General features: G+C 43.6%; 1 protein-coding gene and 1 non-coding gene across 2 annotated transcripts in view; both read right to left on the reverse strand.

The window, feature by feature from the left end:
• The window catches only part of gas7b (growth arrest-specific 7b), a 57,992-nt gene that overhangs the window by 28,113 nt on the left and 17,056 nt on the right, over positions 1-12,823 (reverse strand). Inside the window, exons 2-4 of the mRNA XM_070851955.1 lie at positions 11,021-11,138; positions 2,184-2,261; positions 1,304-1,392 (exon numbers count right to left, since the gene is read on the reverse strand). Of these exons, the coding sequence (XP_070708056.1) occupies positions 1,304-1,392; positions 2,184-2,261; positions 11,021-11,138 (285 nt within the window). The remainder of the gene's footprint in view (positions 1-1,303; positions 1,393-2,183; positions 2,262-11,020; positions 11,139-12,823) is intronic.
• Positions 11,700-11,793, reverse strand: trnai-uau (transfer RNA isoleucine (anticodon UAU)). The gene is made up of 2 exons: positions 11,756-11,793; positions 11,700-11,735 (listed from the first exon to the last, which is right to left on the reverse strand). It is a non-coding gene; the product is annotated as a tRNA-Ile (tRNA).

The raw sequence follows: 12,823 nt of genomic DNA on the forward strand, positions 1-12,823 counted from the left end.
ATAGAGTCATTTCCAGTGTCCTGATGTGAACCAACAGCGTGACAGAGTGCGGAGGGGACAGAAATTAGGAAAGAAGTATGCATTTTAAGTGAGGTGCAAGTATAGCGACTTCCACACCTCCTCTCCTGCAACGAAATGAATTATAGAAAAGAGAGCAAGACCTCGAAACGTCAGCAGCAAAAGTTTGTCTTTATTTCCTGAATGCACGAGAGTGTGCACGAGTGTAGGCTGCAGCAAAGGAGGGAAATGAGGAGACGGAGTGAATTAGTGGTGGGTGGATCGTGTATAACTGCACCCTGACTGCCTGGTTAATTATGATCAAGGGAGCAGATACTGTAGGAGGGATTAATCTGCTCTAACTGCCATCAGCCTCTCCATTAATAATGAGAGGCGAAAGAGAGCGGGGGTCTGATCATCTGAAATGTGGAAAGACTACTTCACACGTCATTATTAATGCGATCAAACACGAGCTGTGTGTTATCTGTGTTATTTCTGTAACACTATAAGATGCACTGATGGGTGCTGAAACTTTAAAGCTGCATCAATCAACATGTACATCTCTCCTACAGATTAAATGTCTGTGTGTATTATGAAAGAGGAGGCGTGTAGTAACAAAACCAGAGAAAATCATCAACCAAGACTATACTTGTCCTCACCTTTAAGCGCTTCAACATCTTTTCCCAATGTTCCCCCCAGATGCAGCAGGCAGCTGTGTTTAGTGAAAAAGTTTTAACCTTGCGCAACCTGCTCAGCGCCAAACAGCAGACAGATAATCTTAGCAACTAGCTTGGCCTATAGTGGAGCATTTAGCAGCTAAAGGACGAATATTTTCCTCTGGAGTTGGTGGAGACCAAAAACAGAGCTAAAAGGAAAGCGGCTACTGGGTTGAAACACGACCGCCATCGAGTGCCAGTACTGCTTTGTGTCTGCTTATGTGAGCTGTGTTGCTGACACAGCCACATCAACTATAAAATGTGGGTGAAAATCAGCTTGCTGATCGAAAGTAGCCCCAAAAAAGATTTTTGAGGCTTCGAAATGTTTTGGTGCAGACCAGAATGTGCTGAGTATCGAAAAATATGAAGTAACAAAAATCCAGCCCTCATCAGAAGGAACTCTTTCATGACTTGAAACCAAATAAAATAATGTAATTTAGTCTATTTCAATTGTGATTTTATACACCAACTTAAATGATCAATGGCTTATCAAAATGCTCTGTGCATGACGAGTGACGTTGATGTAAAGTAAAGCAAAAAGCTGCTCACTCAACACGTTTTATAGAAACAGAATAAGAATACAGCTTTACCTGTGGCTCTGTACTGCTCTTCCTAACCAGACTGTTGTGTGAATGCTCCATGAGATGCAGGGGGCTACCACCTGAGTGAAATCCATTCACTGGAGAGAGATGACAGAAAGAGGGAGGGATCAAGACAGAGAGAGAGAGAGAGAGAAAGAAGTTCATTAGTACTTGTCTTAGCCATTAAAGACCTTTGCAATGTATACTTACTTACCTATGTAAACAGGCAGTTATACATGAAACTTAACTGCTGTGCTTTGTTAATGTAAATATGACTTTGTTGTTCTATGTGTGCATATAAGGAGAAATATGAGTGAGTAGTATTCAAGCAGTTTAGAATGGGTGGAAAATGTCCAAATAGGATAAATGAACAAACCAACTTTATTTGGTATAACGTTATTAGCTGAATGCTTTGTAATTTCTAAACAGCTGGTGCAATGACTATGTGGCAAGAATATCGTTCACACAGCCTCAATGAGCCAGTATTTTCCCATTCTGTTCCCAGAGCTGTCCAGTTAAAAGTCTCTCAGTGCATCTGAGAGATTCTGTTCTGTGGTTCAAAGTGAAACTAAGTTGCCATCTATGATAGATTTGCGAATACAAATGAATGAGTTCTGTTGCCAGCTCTGGGGCTCTGCTTTAGAGTGGGGAGCATCTGACAAACCTTACTGGCTCTCTCTGTTTGTCCGCCTTTTAGGAGCACGGCCAAAACAAGGACAGAGGAGGCCTCAGTTCTGCAGTTGTGGCTACACATAAAATTAGTCACAGGAAGCGTCTGTGTGTAATGGTGCTTTGTGCCACTGTGGAATTTCACAGCCCCAGGGCACTAAAATATGAGGAAGTTGATGTGATACAGAGTTGAGATGGAGAGCGATTGGGTTTGGAATACCTGCTGGCAAGGAGTTCTTGTGTCGGAGGGAGGTCTTGGGGGTCCCAGGTGCACTGGACGGTCTCTCCCATGTCGTCTCTGACGGAAGAAGAGAAACCAGCAGCGTTAGGAGAACAGTGTCAGCCGTCATATTTCTTCTGCCATTTGGTTTAACGATGTTTCGTAGTTGTTATGATGATTTGCCCGGCAATTACAGTGAAGCTGGATTATGCTTCATTTAATTCTTTCAGGTGATGTGTTCATGTTTTGGTTTTGGGGGTTAAGGTGATAACAGTTTCCTAGGAGCAGTCACGACAGTCAGAGAAATATGTTCATTTAAGAGGTGATATTTTTTGCTGGATAAAGCTCATCCGCGACTTTCGACACATTTTCCGCCACAAATCTGAGACATGGGTGTCAATGCAGAGGACTACAGTCGGGCTTGGGTGACACATGTGCCTACTTATTAATTGTTCTCTAGCTCCCTAGTTTGTTTTCAACTTTTCTAAACTAAACTTCCATAACTGGCTAACAGACATTAGCCGTGTTTGCATTTTGATGAAAACACTGATTTTGATGGCACATATTTAGCCTGAGACATAATGACTTGACTGACAGGTGTCTTGGCCAATGAGAGTCACCTGTTGTGGTTGTCCCATTCATGCTGTGCAGTCAGTAGCTCGGTGGCTCCCCCAGTATCTACTGAGAGCGACTTTATGCACAATTACTTTATCACATCATGACCAGAATTTGAAAACAATCCCATGGTGGGAAGCCTTAAATTCTGAAATACGAGTCGTGGGTAGAAAGGGTTGGAAAGGGTTAGGGTTAGCCCTGAAATCAACCTATTCTTATGACTCATCTGTTGTCTTTTACAGCAATGCCAGCGTACAAACTTACAGCCAAATAAAAAGAGAAAAGTTTCATACATTTCACTTGATAGGTTTCTTAAGTTTAACTGAGCTCCACTGATGCTCTTTCTTGCTGGGGAAAGAAGCAGGACACAAAAATCATGACCGGCAAAGATTCTTTTACAGAAGGGCTGTCTTTGATTTTTACTCCTCTTTGTCCATTGTCACCGCAGCACTGAGCTCAATTAGCCCTTTACTGTCACCGTAGAAAGAAGAAGCGCAGACATGTAAGGGGCTCTTATTTCATTTGGCTCTTTTTGGCTGGCTTTGCTCTATTTGGCGCCACTTAGCAGGGAAGACAACTGAGCCAGGCCCATCAGCTCAAATGACACGCATGGAGGGGATAACTGGCAGCGGGCTTATGGAGAGAGGCGGCGCCTTCATGTTTGATGTACAACACCAGCGCACAGCCTTTACTCACTGCCCTCAAATGCCTCAATTTCTCTCTGTTAGCTTGTCATAAACAAATCGATACTGTGAGAAATATAGGATATTAATGTAGAAAAATGTATCATAATCTACTTAGCTCTAGGAAATTGTTTGTTTTTGTGACTGTCTGCTTTGCCAAAAGGGGATAGCAGTCAAAGCACCATTTAAAAAATGATTTATATAGCATTTGATATGTGGATAATACCCCTGTTTGGTATTTAAAGCCAGGCAGCTCAACTGAAATGACAAATTCAGTTAGCTAATCATTGTTATTTGTAATCTAACAAGCCCTTAAAATGATTTCAGTCAAATGAAACATCTTTTATAGGTATGAGTTGTGAAATCACTCATATTTACTATAATGTTTGACACCCAAATGGGACAGGTTTAGTTTCTAGGCAACTGGCTCTTGAAATGCAGATTGCTGATCATTTCCATCAAACAGGTTTTTATGCAGGTGAGAGATCAAACTGAGCACCTGCCAGATTCATACCTCCAGACACACGGATGCATATGCAACAGCAGCAGCAAGTGATTCTCATCAGCCGAAGTTGTCAATCACTCTAAATTGCCTTGATTGTCTTGAATGTGGAATATGAACCCAAGTCAGCTCAATTTACCCACTTTACCATTTGTGGAATAGTTCATCCGCACTCCTCAGGTCTGCCGTTAAGATCCCTTAATGATGTGAATTCATGAAATCAATGATAGTACGTAGCATCTAACGGTTCAGGCTGCACGGGGGTGCATGTCTTGTCTTTTATGTGAACGTGAAAACAAAACATCAATTCATGCTTTTCTGATTCACCAAAGTCAGTCATAGTCCCATTTTCATTTTGCCTGCTTCACTGGTTCACGCTCACCAGTGTAGCAGCCACTCAGTGCCTCATAAGGAAAGACAGTAGTGGCAGTGTAGCAGATGTGTACAAGTGACTGTATGAATGAAAATAGTCAACAGCAGGTCTGAAAACAAAAATAGCCAGGCATCAGCTCACTGTCTGCCAACCACACCACAAGTGATGCGAGACATCCCTGACTCCGAACAGGGAGAGGGGGAGAAATGGCCCACTTAGCTTTGACACTGCTATATTTTATTCATAACCATATGACACTGGTGCTTGATGCATTAGCTACCTCCTGTCTCTGGTTTTTATCAATCACAGCCCATTCACACTCTGTATTATGCAGATGGCGCTTAAGGGATCTCCTCTCATGGAATGAAACCAACACAGAGAAAAGCAGAGGGTACACTGCAGCTAGTCTGGAAAAAAAAAAACTTAGCATTTACAGTTGCGTAAGACGACTCCACACCTCTGAGTACATATTAGATTGACAGCTGAGCCGGCAGTGGCAGCAGGTAAACAAACCTCTGTCGGACGAGACGAGCACAGGCAGCATGTTGTTATCAGTGGTATTTGAGAATAAGGACAACCATTTAGATGAACAGTGTTGACATATGCAGGAAAGAAAGCTGAATGAGGCCAGAGTGTCCAAGAAATCAACCCACACTGGCATTTGTCGGTGCAAACCGCTGACGCCAATTACTAAAGATCCAGCAGTGCAGCACAGCCTGACGATCAGCTTGTCAAACAATTCAAAAAAACTTTAACGTCATATCGTTAGTTATGTAATGTATGTTTTTGACAGCATTAACATAAATATATTAAAGATCGAGAGATGATGCATTAGAGGGGAGTGGGTCACATGGGTACAGACGCTGATGACATGATGCTGAGTGCACGCTCTGACATGTCGGTGAATTAGAAGACGAACTTTTTTGAAAGCTAACAAATCAATGGTGATTCAATTTTGTTAAAATCACCTATGGAAGATTTTACACTTTTTCAGACAGATTAGAAGCTAGCGATGAAGACGGTTGTCTGAATGATGGCTCCCAAAAAGTGACACGGAACAAACTAAAGGATCAAAGTACACGTCAAATCATTTTTTTCCCAAAGATTGTTTCTGTCATTTTAGGTCGTTCTTATCACGCTGATGTATGTTCAAGTGTTCATTTTTCTGATCAGTTTGGTTTTAATGACTTATTTGATGCTATAAATTCTGTCAGGCAGGTGTACTTGGGCGCAGCAGTGGGTATATTCTGGCTTCATTTGTGTACAAAGTGAGGAAGCAGGAAGCTTTGTCCATCTTTATATACAGTCAGTGGCCGGTACTTAGACTCCGTGTGTTAAAGCTGACTAGCCAACGTATTTAGCCAGGAGGTAGGCCTGTGGATGTGTGGGACGTGTGTTCGCACTGTGGATAGGAAGAAATGATCTCACGTGAGTTAGCTTAAGTTTAAGCTTACCTGGGCTGTGGTTTAAAAGCCGTGGCTCTTTTTCTAGTTGGGGGCAGGCTGCTTTATGGTTGTCATAGAAAGATGATGTAACTGCTTCACACAAATATATGCTCACATGAAATGATTCGATTTTTCTCTCTTTTGATTATGTTTCTCAGAAGTGCACAGGGTGTAATTTACAGTGCAGATCTCTATGCGTGCACTTTAATGTCAGATAATGTCGGATAATTGATTCATTTCATTTATAAGCGAATGAGAAGTTTTTATAGTTTAGTATGGATGAGACTTCATTCAAAAATACCAAGAAAACGAGGGAACTGACTGTATGCTTGCTGTAAATCTGCAGTGTGTGTGCAGGGACTGTTGAGTGTTTGGTTCGGTGTGTTTATGAAGCAGCCCACGGGTCAGCCTGGTCAGCCTGGGATGAGTGGAGAGTCTTGGGGGACGGCTGGTATAAACCACAGCACTCTGCACCGCTGCACCCAGCAACACAGGAAGGAAAACCAAGAAAAAAAACAAGCCCCGACACAAGGACATGCAGCCCTCACCCACGCACAGCGCTCTGTTACTATGGCGACGCTGGAACACAAACGCACACATAAACACACACGCAGGACGGCATCTAATCTGGCTGAACTTTAGAGTAACAAAAGGGAGGTCCAGCGAAAATAGCAGAGATGCTATAAATACCGAATGTTTCAGGAAAAATGTTATCAGATGGGTTTGTTTGGAAACAGTCGCTGCGTGGTGAATTTGAAAGAACCACAGGCCTGTAGTACAGTGCAGTGTGTGTTAGGACGGAGCCCTCTCCAGGCTTTCATTTAGTCATCGTGCAGCAAAGACACAGAAGATAAGTCCTGGAGGTTTTCTGTGTCCTCAGAGGCCAGTTTCACAACAGCAACAGCAACAATCCTGCTCTCTTTGTGAGCCAGGATGCACATGTTTTATTACACACGACAAGGACATTTATCATCTTTATACTGTGGAACTCTTCCAGCACACCACTCTTGTCTTCTCTGACTCCGTCCTTGTGGAACACAACCGGTTTTACTGCTGAAGATCAGCCTCCAAACGCTGTCACATGAGGACAAAACAGACCTGTCGAAGATCCGTCTACCTAACAACGCATTCGAGACAGTCAACTGAGAAGAAAATTTGTTTCCAGCTTTTTTCACATTAACGCATTTAGCATCTCATTTGAGCTACATAGAGGAAGAACAGGAGGAGCGACTGCCGGTCTCGTGGCTGGGTGGGGCCCTCGGCTAATTCTAGATCCACTCTCACGGCCGCAATCTGACCACTGAAACCATGATCAGAGACGTACATGATGCGAACAGCTCTGATGAGGAGCTGGTTACACTCCTAAGTGACTGCTAAGCCACAGTCCTGGTTGCATGGACACAGGTGAACAGAGTCATCGGGTCCGTTCCACCTCTTGGAACAGACTTTCATGTATTTTGGTCCTGACTTATTACAAACAAACCAGGAGCTGTTCGCCTGAAGTCACATGGACTGACAGGTAACTCATTCATTGGATAGTTTTGGTGATGTCATCCTGCACTGTCACTGCTACATGAAATAAAATTCTGGTGACTGACAGCACGTTATTGTGACTGACAGTATGTCTCACAGAGATCTGACAAAGACGTAACTGGATATAAGCATTATTAGTTGAGTTTCTAACTAGCCCTCATATATCATATTCTAAATTCACAGTCACAGACAGATACAGAGGCATTTTGTTCTGTAGGAGGATAGTTACTGTGTGGTTGCTATGTTTCACTTGCTTTTTAGTGACAAACTGCTAAAATACATGAGTAAGACACTCCGTCGCCTTCTAATGTATTTGGGAAAATCCCTGCACTATGTGCTAATACACATACCGTACATGTTACCATGGTTACCAAATGATCTTGCATTAATATAAGCAACACACATTTACGGGGATTGCTTTGTGGATAAGTCACAAACAGCACACGGATTTAACTAAATAGTTTGTGGCCGAAGCTCAGTGAGAAACAGCAGCTCCTAAAGAGGTTGCTGCTAAAGCATCAGTTCTATCTGAGCTGGAGAATATTTCTTTATTGAGAGCGTGAAAAACGGCACTCCTCCTGACTGGCTACAAGAGTTTTAACTACGTTATACAGTTTGTTGAAGTCAGCCTGTGTTAAACGGTGGGACACAGATGGTTCATCCGGTCACCTGCCAAGCTTTTCTTGAACATGCCTGCACTTTTACAAACTCTTTCCGCGGACGATTCCCCAGATGGCACCATCTGGCACGTCAGGTTAAAAATCTCTATCTACTCTGATAAAATCCTGCAGCTGTGTCTGCTTTACATTCACACCACAAATGAAGTGGACCACAGTTCCCTCTTTACAGCAGGCTCAGTCCGATTGTTAAACGCTGCATCAGACTTGGATAGACAGTGATAGTCGTGAACTTTGATAGAGTCTGTTAGCAGAAAGTAGCCAGTTCTACTTTCCCCTTTTTACTATTTGGTTGTATCTTACTGAAAGAAACCTTCCAACAAATGGAGCTGACCACAGATTTGTGCAGTTTAGAAAGTTTCCCAAATCCAGCTCAGTAAATGCGTATGAGCGAGGCAGATTTCGTAGGCTGGGATTTAGGGTACAGGCCCGGTGAGCATTTAAAACAGCACAATCAATTCAAAACTTTGGTTCATTTCGACATGAAATTCGCTCTGTTGACCAACGGCAGCACGCCGAGGCGCTGCTGACCTTGGAGGGAACGGAGAGTCATCAAAGCTCATTAGCTGTGCCGCACCATCCGCTTCTCTATAACGCTGCCCTGTCGGAGTGTAAACTGCTCGCATGTCTGTGCATCTGAGAAAACTGCACTTTCTAACCTTTATTACATCCTCAAGTCAAAGGCACATGGGAGTCGCCAAGACAAGATATTAGTATCATCAGTCAGGTTTTACAGTGAGGTCACTCAGGGATGGTAAAAGCAGGCTATGTTGGAACAGAGGAGGGTATTAAGATGTTTCTGTGCCAGTGTGTGTGTGTGTGTGTGTGTGTGTGTTCAGGGAGACACTGAGCAGTGATTGTGTTGACAGAAACAAGGCTCTATCAGCAGTATCAGGTCTTCTACGCCCCCTGTCTCTCACTGGTACCAGCACTGCTGTACAGATTACTGATGGGTGACAAATACAAGCTCTTCAATGAGACATTTTAATGACTAATAATGCTCGATTTTCAATCCAAAGTGTAGTTGGGAGCAAGGGAGGACATCTTTTGTGCCAAGTGACGGATTAAAACTGGAAAGTGAATGTTTTGAAGTACATATTTTAGAGAGAAGTAAAAAATTGTGTCCCTTAAGGAGTCTGAGGAGACCTCCAACAGAATCACATCTGACCGTTTTGTTGAAAACAAAAAGAAAATCAGGAAGTCATTACAGAGCAGCCCTACCTGATCAGGTCAGGCTCCACTCTGGGTAATTCGAGCAACGTTTTGCTCTTACATTATAAAACGTAAGGAGCAAACAGACCCACGCAGGAGCTGTGCAGGATTTAAAGCAGCACTGATACACAGAGCAGCTGGATTTACCAAAGCTAACATAAGGACGAGCTCTGTTTATTACAGTGTGGGTCTTGTTTCTGTAGTTTGGGCCATCACCACTTTTATCAGCAGTTGCCATCAGCTAAATCAGCCACTTTATTTGGAGGAAAAATCAAAAGCAGTTTGTCACTAAAACAAATCCAAATTCTTCACTGCACAGGAAAGCTGCGCGCACACCCCCACAGGGAGTACGGGTGGGTCAGTCAGACCAGCTGTGGTTTAGCAGCAAAAGGGTGTTAAGAACAAACTATTTTGGTAATTCTAACATTTGTGTTTGTTTTGTCTTCCAAATGAATTCTGATCGACTGGGTGCTCGTGTTTTGGCCCAGCTGGACTCCTTTTTTAGTGATAACTCCATATCAGTGCCGTTATCACAGATGGGAATGGTGGCTAAAATTAAAAAAAGATCTTTCCAAGCCATGTTGATAACATTTCTTTTTCCTGAAACAAATACTTGGTATTTCCTCTCAGATTGTGGCATTTCAAACTGCGACGCTCGCCCCCTCGATGGAGGAATGGAGGCAGAGACGTGAGACAAAGACACTATGTGAGGTGAGAGCGACAGGCGACTGCAGGTGTAACAACACTCCTCTGCGTGATAACAGACGAGGTAAATATTTTCAGATTCATCCATAAATCCACTCAGAAATCATTGAAAAAAGATACCTCAGGAGTTGCCTAAGAAGTTTCCTTCAGTATCAAAGTAATCCAGTGACATTTGCCTGTACATACATGGATCCCCTGCAAGCAGGAACTGCTTACATTTTATTCAGCATATCATCAACAGTGGAAAAGCTATAAGGAGCTGTATTTATAGTCATAGTCTGCAATGTAATTCACTGAATCATTCACAATCACATTATACATCCTGTGCCTAAGTGGAAGGGGGTGGGTCTGGGGGGGGGGGCATGGTGTTGTAATGTTTTGGCCTGATGCTTTCCGAATGTGGGCAAAAGCTGCAAACCTAAAGCCTGTCCCAGAGCCAGGATATTTACCGTCTCCTGTATAACAGCATTAAAGGAGTAGTTCAGCATTATGGGAAGTACAACCTCACTTTCTTTCTGAGCGAGATGAGAGGATCAATGTCAATCTTGTGCCTGTGGGTTAGGCACAGAGCTGCAGTGAGGAGGCGATCAACCTAGTTTAGCATATAAACTGGAAGCAGATTAACTGCTAATTAACACACATCTTGTTGACTTAACCTGTGCATAGACAGAAATGTAAAAGCTAAAGCCTGGGGTTTGATGGCGGGGGTTGTGTTCGGGAACTATTTGTTAGCAAACAACATCCACTGTAGGTCCAGCTGTAAGTAGCTTCGTGTAGTCTTGTCACCACAGTGAGGTTTGGTACCACCCTGCCAGTGTGGAGACCAAAACCAAACCTGCAATCTGGCAGCCGGCGCTGTGGCTGGTGTCCCTGCACAGAGGCTCTCAACGTCCAGCCTAGTTCCAAATCTTTGATTTAACATTTCTGTTTGTGTTCAGGTTAGGGTTAAACTAAACTAAGGGATGCAGCTAAGCTAACCACATCCTAGTTCCATCCTTAACACACACACATTAGGATAAGTAGTGACAGTTATATGAAGTATGTTTCAATGAAAAACATGTCCTGGATTGTTCCATTTTATTTGACGCTTACCATTGCTTGTGGTGTTGACATAGTATCGCCGTCCTTGTGGTGACATGTAGCATCTCCACTGAGGAGGCAGGGGATCTCTGAGGTCCTCAACGGGGAGCTGAGTCAGAGACGCTGTCCTCTGTAGGAACAGAAAAGACAATAAAAACATCAGTAAGTGTCAAACGGGCTCACCAGCACACTGGAGGTGAATTTAAACGCCATGTCAGATCCAAGACAAAGATTTATTCCTCGAGGGTCAATCACAACAGAAATAACTGCTGGAGATAAAAGGAGATCAAACAAAACCACTGAAGATCAGGTTACACAAGAGATGCAGCAGAAATGTGCAGCACTCAGCTTGGGTTCAATAAGGTTCTCATTTCCGCAAGGATTTCACAACCAGCGACCGATGACATCATAGCAGAGCAGGCTGAGCTGCCGCCGCTGCCGCTCAAAGACAACAAACTGCCTCTGCAGTTGGGCTGAGGCTGAGCTCCAGCTCGGCGTATGTGCACACAACATACAGCCGAAGTACATGAGAGAGCGTGTAGGCAAACTGTACACATCTGCTATGGATTAGCAGAAAAACAACAGGCTGAGAGCAGTGTAACACACTGTGGAGACGCTTCAAGGATCTTTATTGTCATTCCAGCACACATTTCCACATGAGATGGCACGAAATTAAGTAAAACCGATAACATGCTCCAGGTGAGGCTCGAACTCACAACCTCGGCATCACTCGCCTGCATACTGTCTTATAAGTACCGCGCGCTGACCGATTGCGCCACTGGAGCCAGACGAAGTTCCTTATCAACTACAGTTTTGTTATCGGGGGTCCACGCCAAGTCATCCAAACACCCAGGAGAGGTTAGTTGTAGTAACTGCGAGGAAACTCAAGTCAAGTCGCTGCAGGCTGGATATATATTTACCAGAAGGATGAGGCTTTGCAGCAATCATGGACATTAATGGCCGTTCACTAAACCCCATCTCTGAGCAGCGACTGTCCAATCATAGCTTCACAAACATCGCTGGGCATGGAGGGCCTGCCAAGCTCTGGATTTGTCCAAGGGGCTAGTTAGAGTTATTTTAGTTAGAGGGTGCTGTCATTTTTAGTCTTTCCAAAAGCAAAAACGCAACAGCAAAAGTCTGAGGAATGGATTTGTCTGCTCTAGTGTTAGCTGCAGGCATAAGGACGTATTAAAAAGTCAGCTGAGGACCATGTTGGCTCTGCCAGTGACACAAAAAAAGAAAGATCTATGTTCGCTGACCAGAAATGAGAAGTTGTTCCAAAATTTCAAAAATCAGTTTCGTTCTTTAAGTCCCTAAGGCTCAGCAAACGGTCACACTGAACATCAGATGAAGCTCGAAGAAAGCTATTAGGTGCTCCTGAACCAATCAGAGGGCTGCGGCCCGGTTCAGCTGTTTGATGCTGGAGAATGAGAGCAGGAAACTGCTGTGACTGAGGAAACCAGTAATCAGTAAAAGTCTTGGGAGGCCACTGCAGAGATGCGTTTGGGTCAGAGTGGGTGATGGGTAAAGAAAGAGGAATGCTATACATTATCATAAGACACCGCCACACACCAGGGGGACGACAGAGAACATCAGCTCTAAGTAAACATTCTTTCATAGACATTTACGACTTCATCGCCCATTTCTTTTTTGGCATTTTTTTATCAAGTCTTATTAAACCGTGACATTTAAGGCAGACAAATGAGAGAGAGAGGAAGAGAGAGGGAGAGGGAGAGGGAGAGACAGAGAGAAGTATGACAAAAGTCACCAGCTGGAATCGAAGTAACAAACTAGTTTGGCTATGGAGACACCACC

This window comes from Pempheris klunzingeri, chromosome 20, assembly GCF_042242105.1.
Source record: "Pempheris klunzingeri isolate RE-2024b chromosome 20, fPemKlu1.hap1, whole genome shotgun sequence".
Taxonomy (NCBI): domain Eukaryota; kingdom Metazoa; phylum Chordata; class Actinopteri; order Acropomatiformes; family Pempheridae; genus Pempheris; species Pempheris klunzingeri.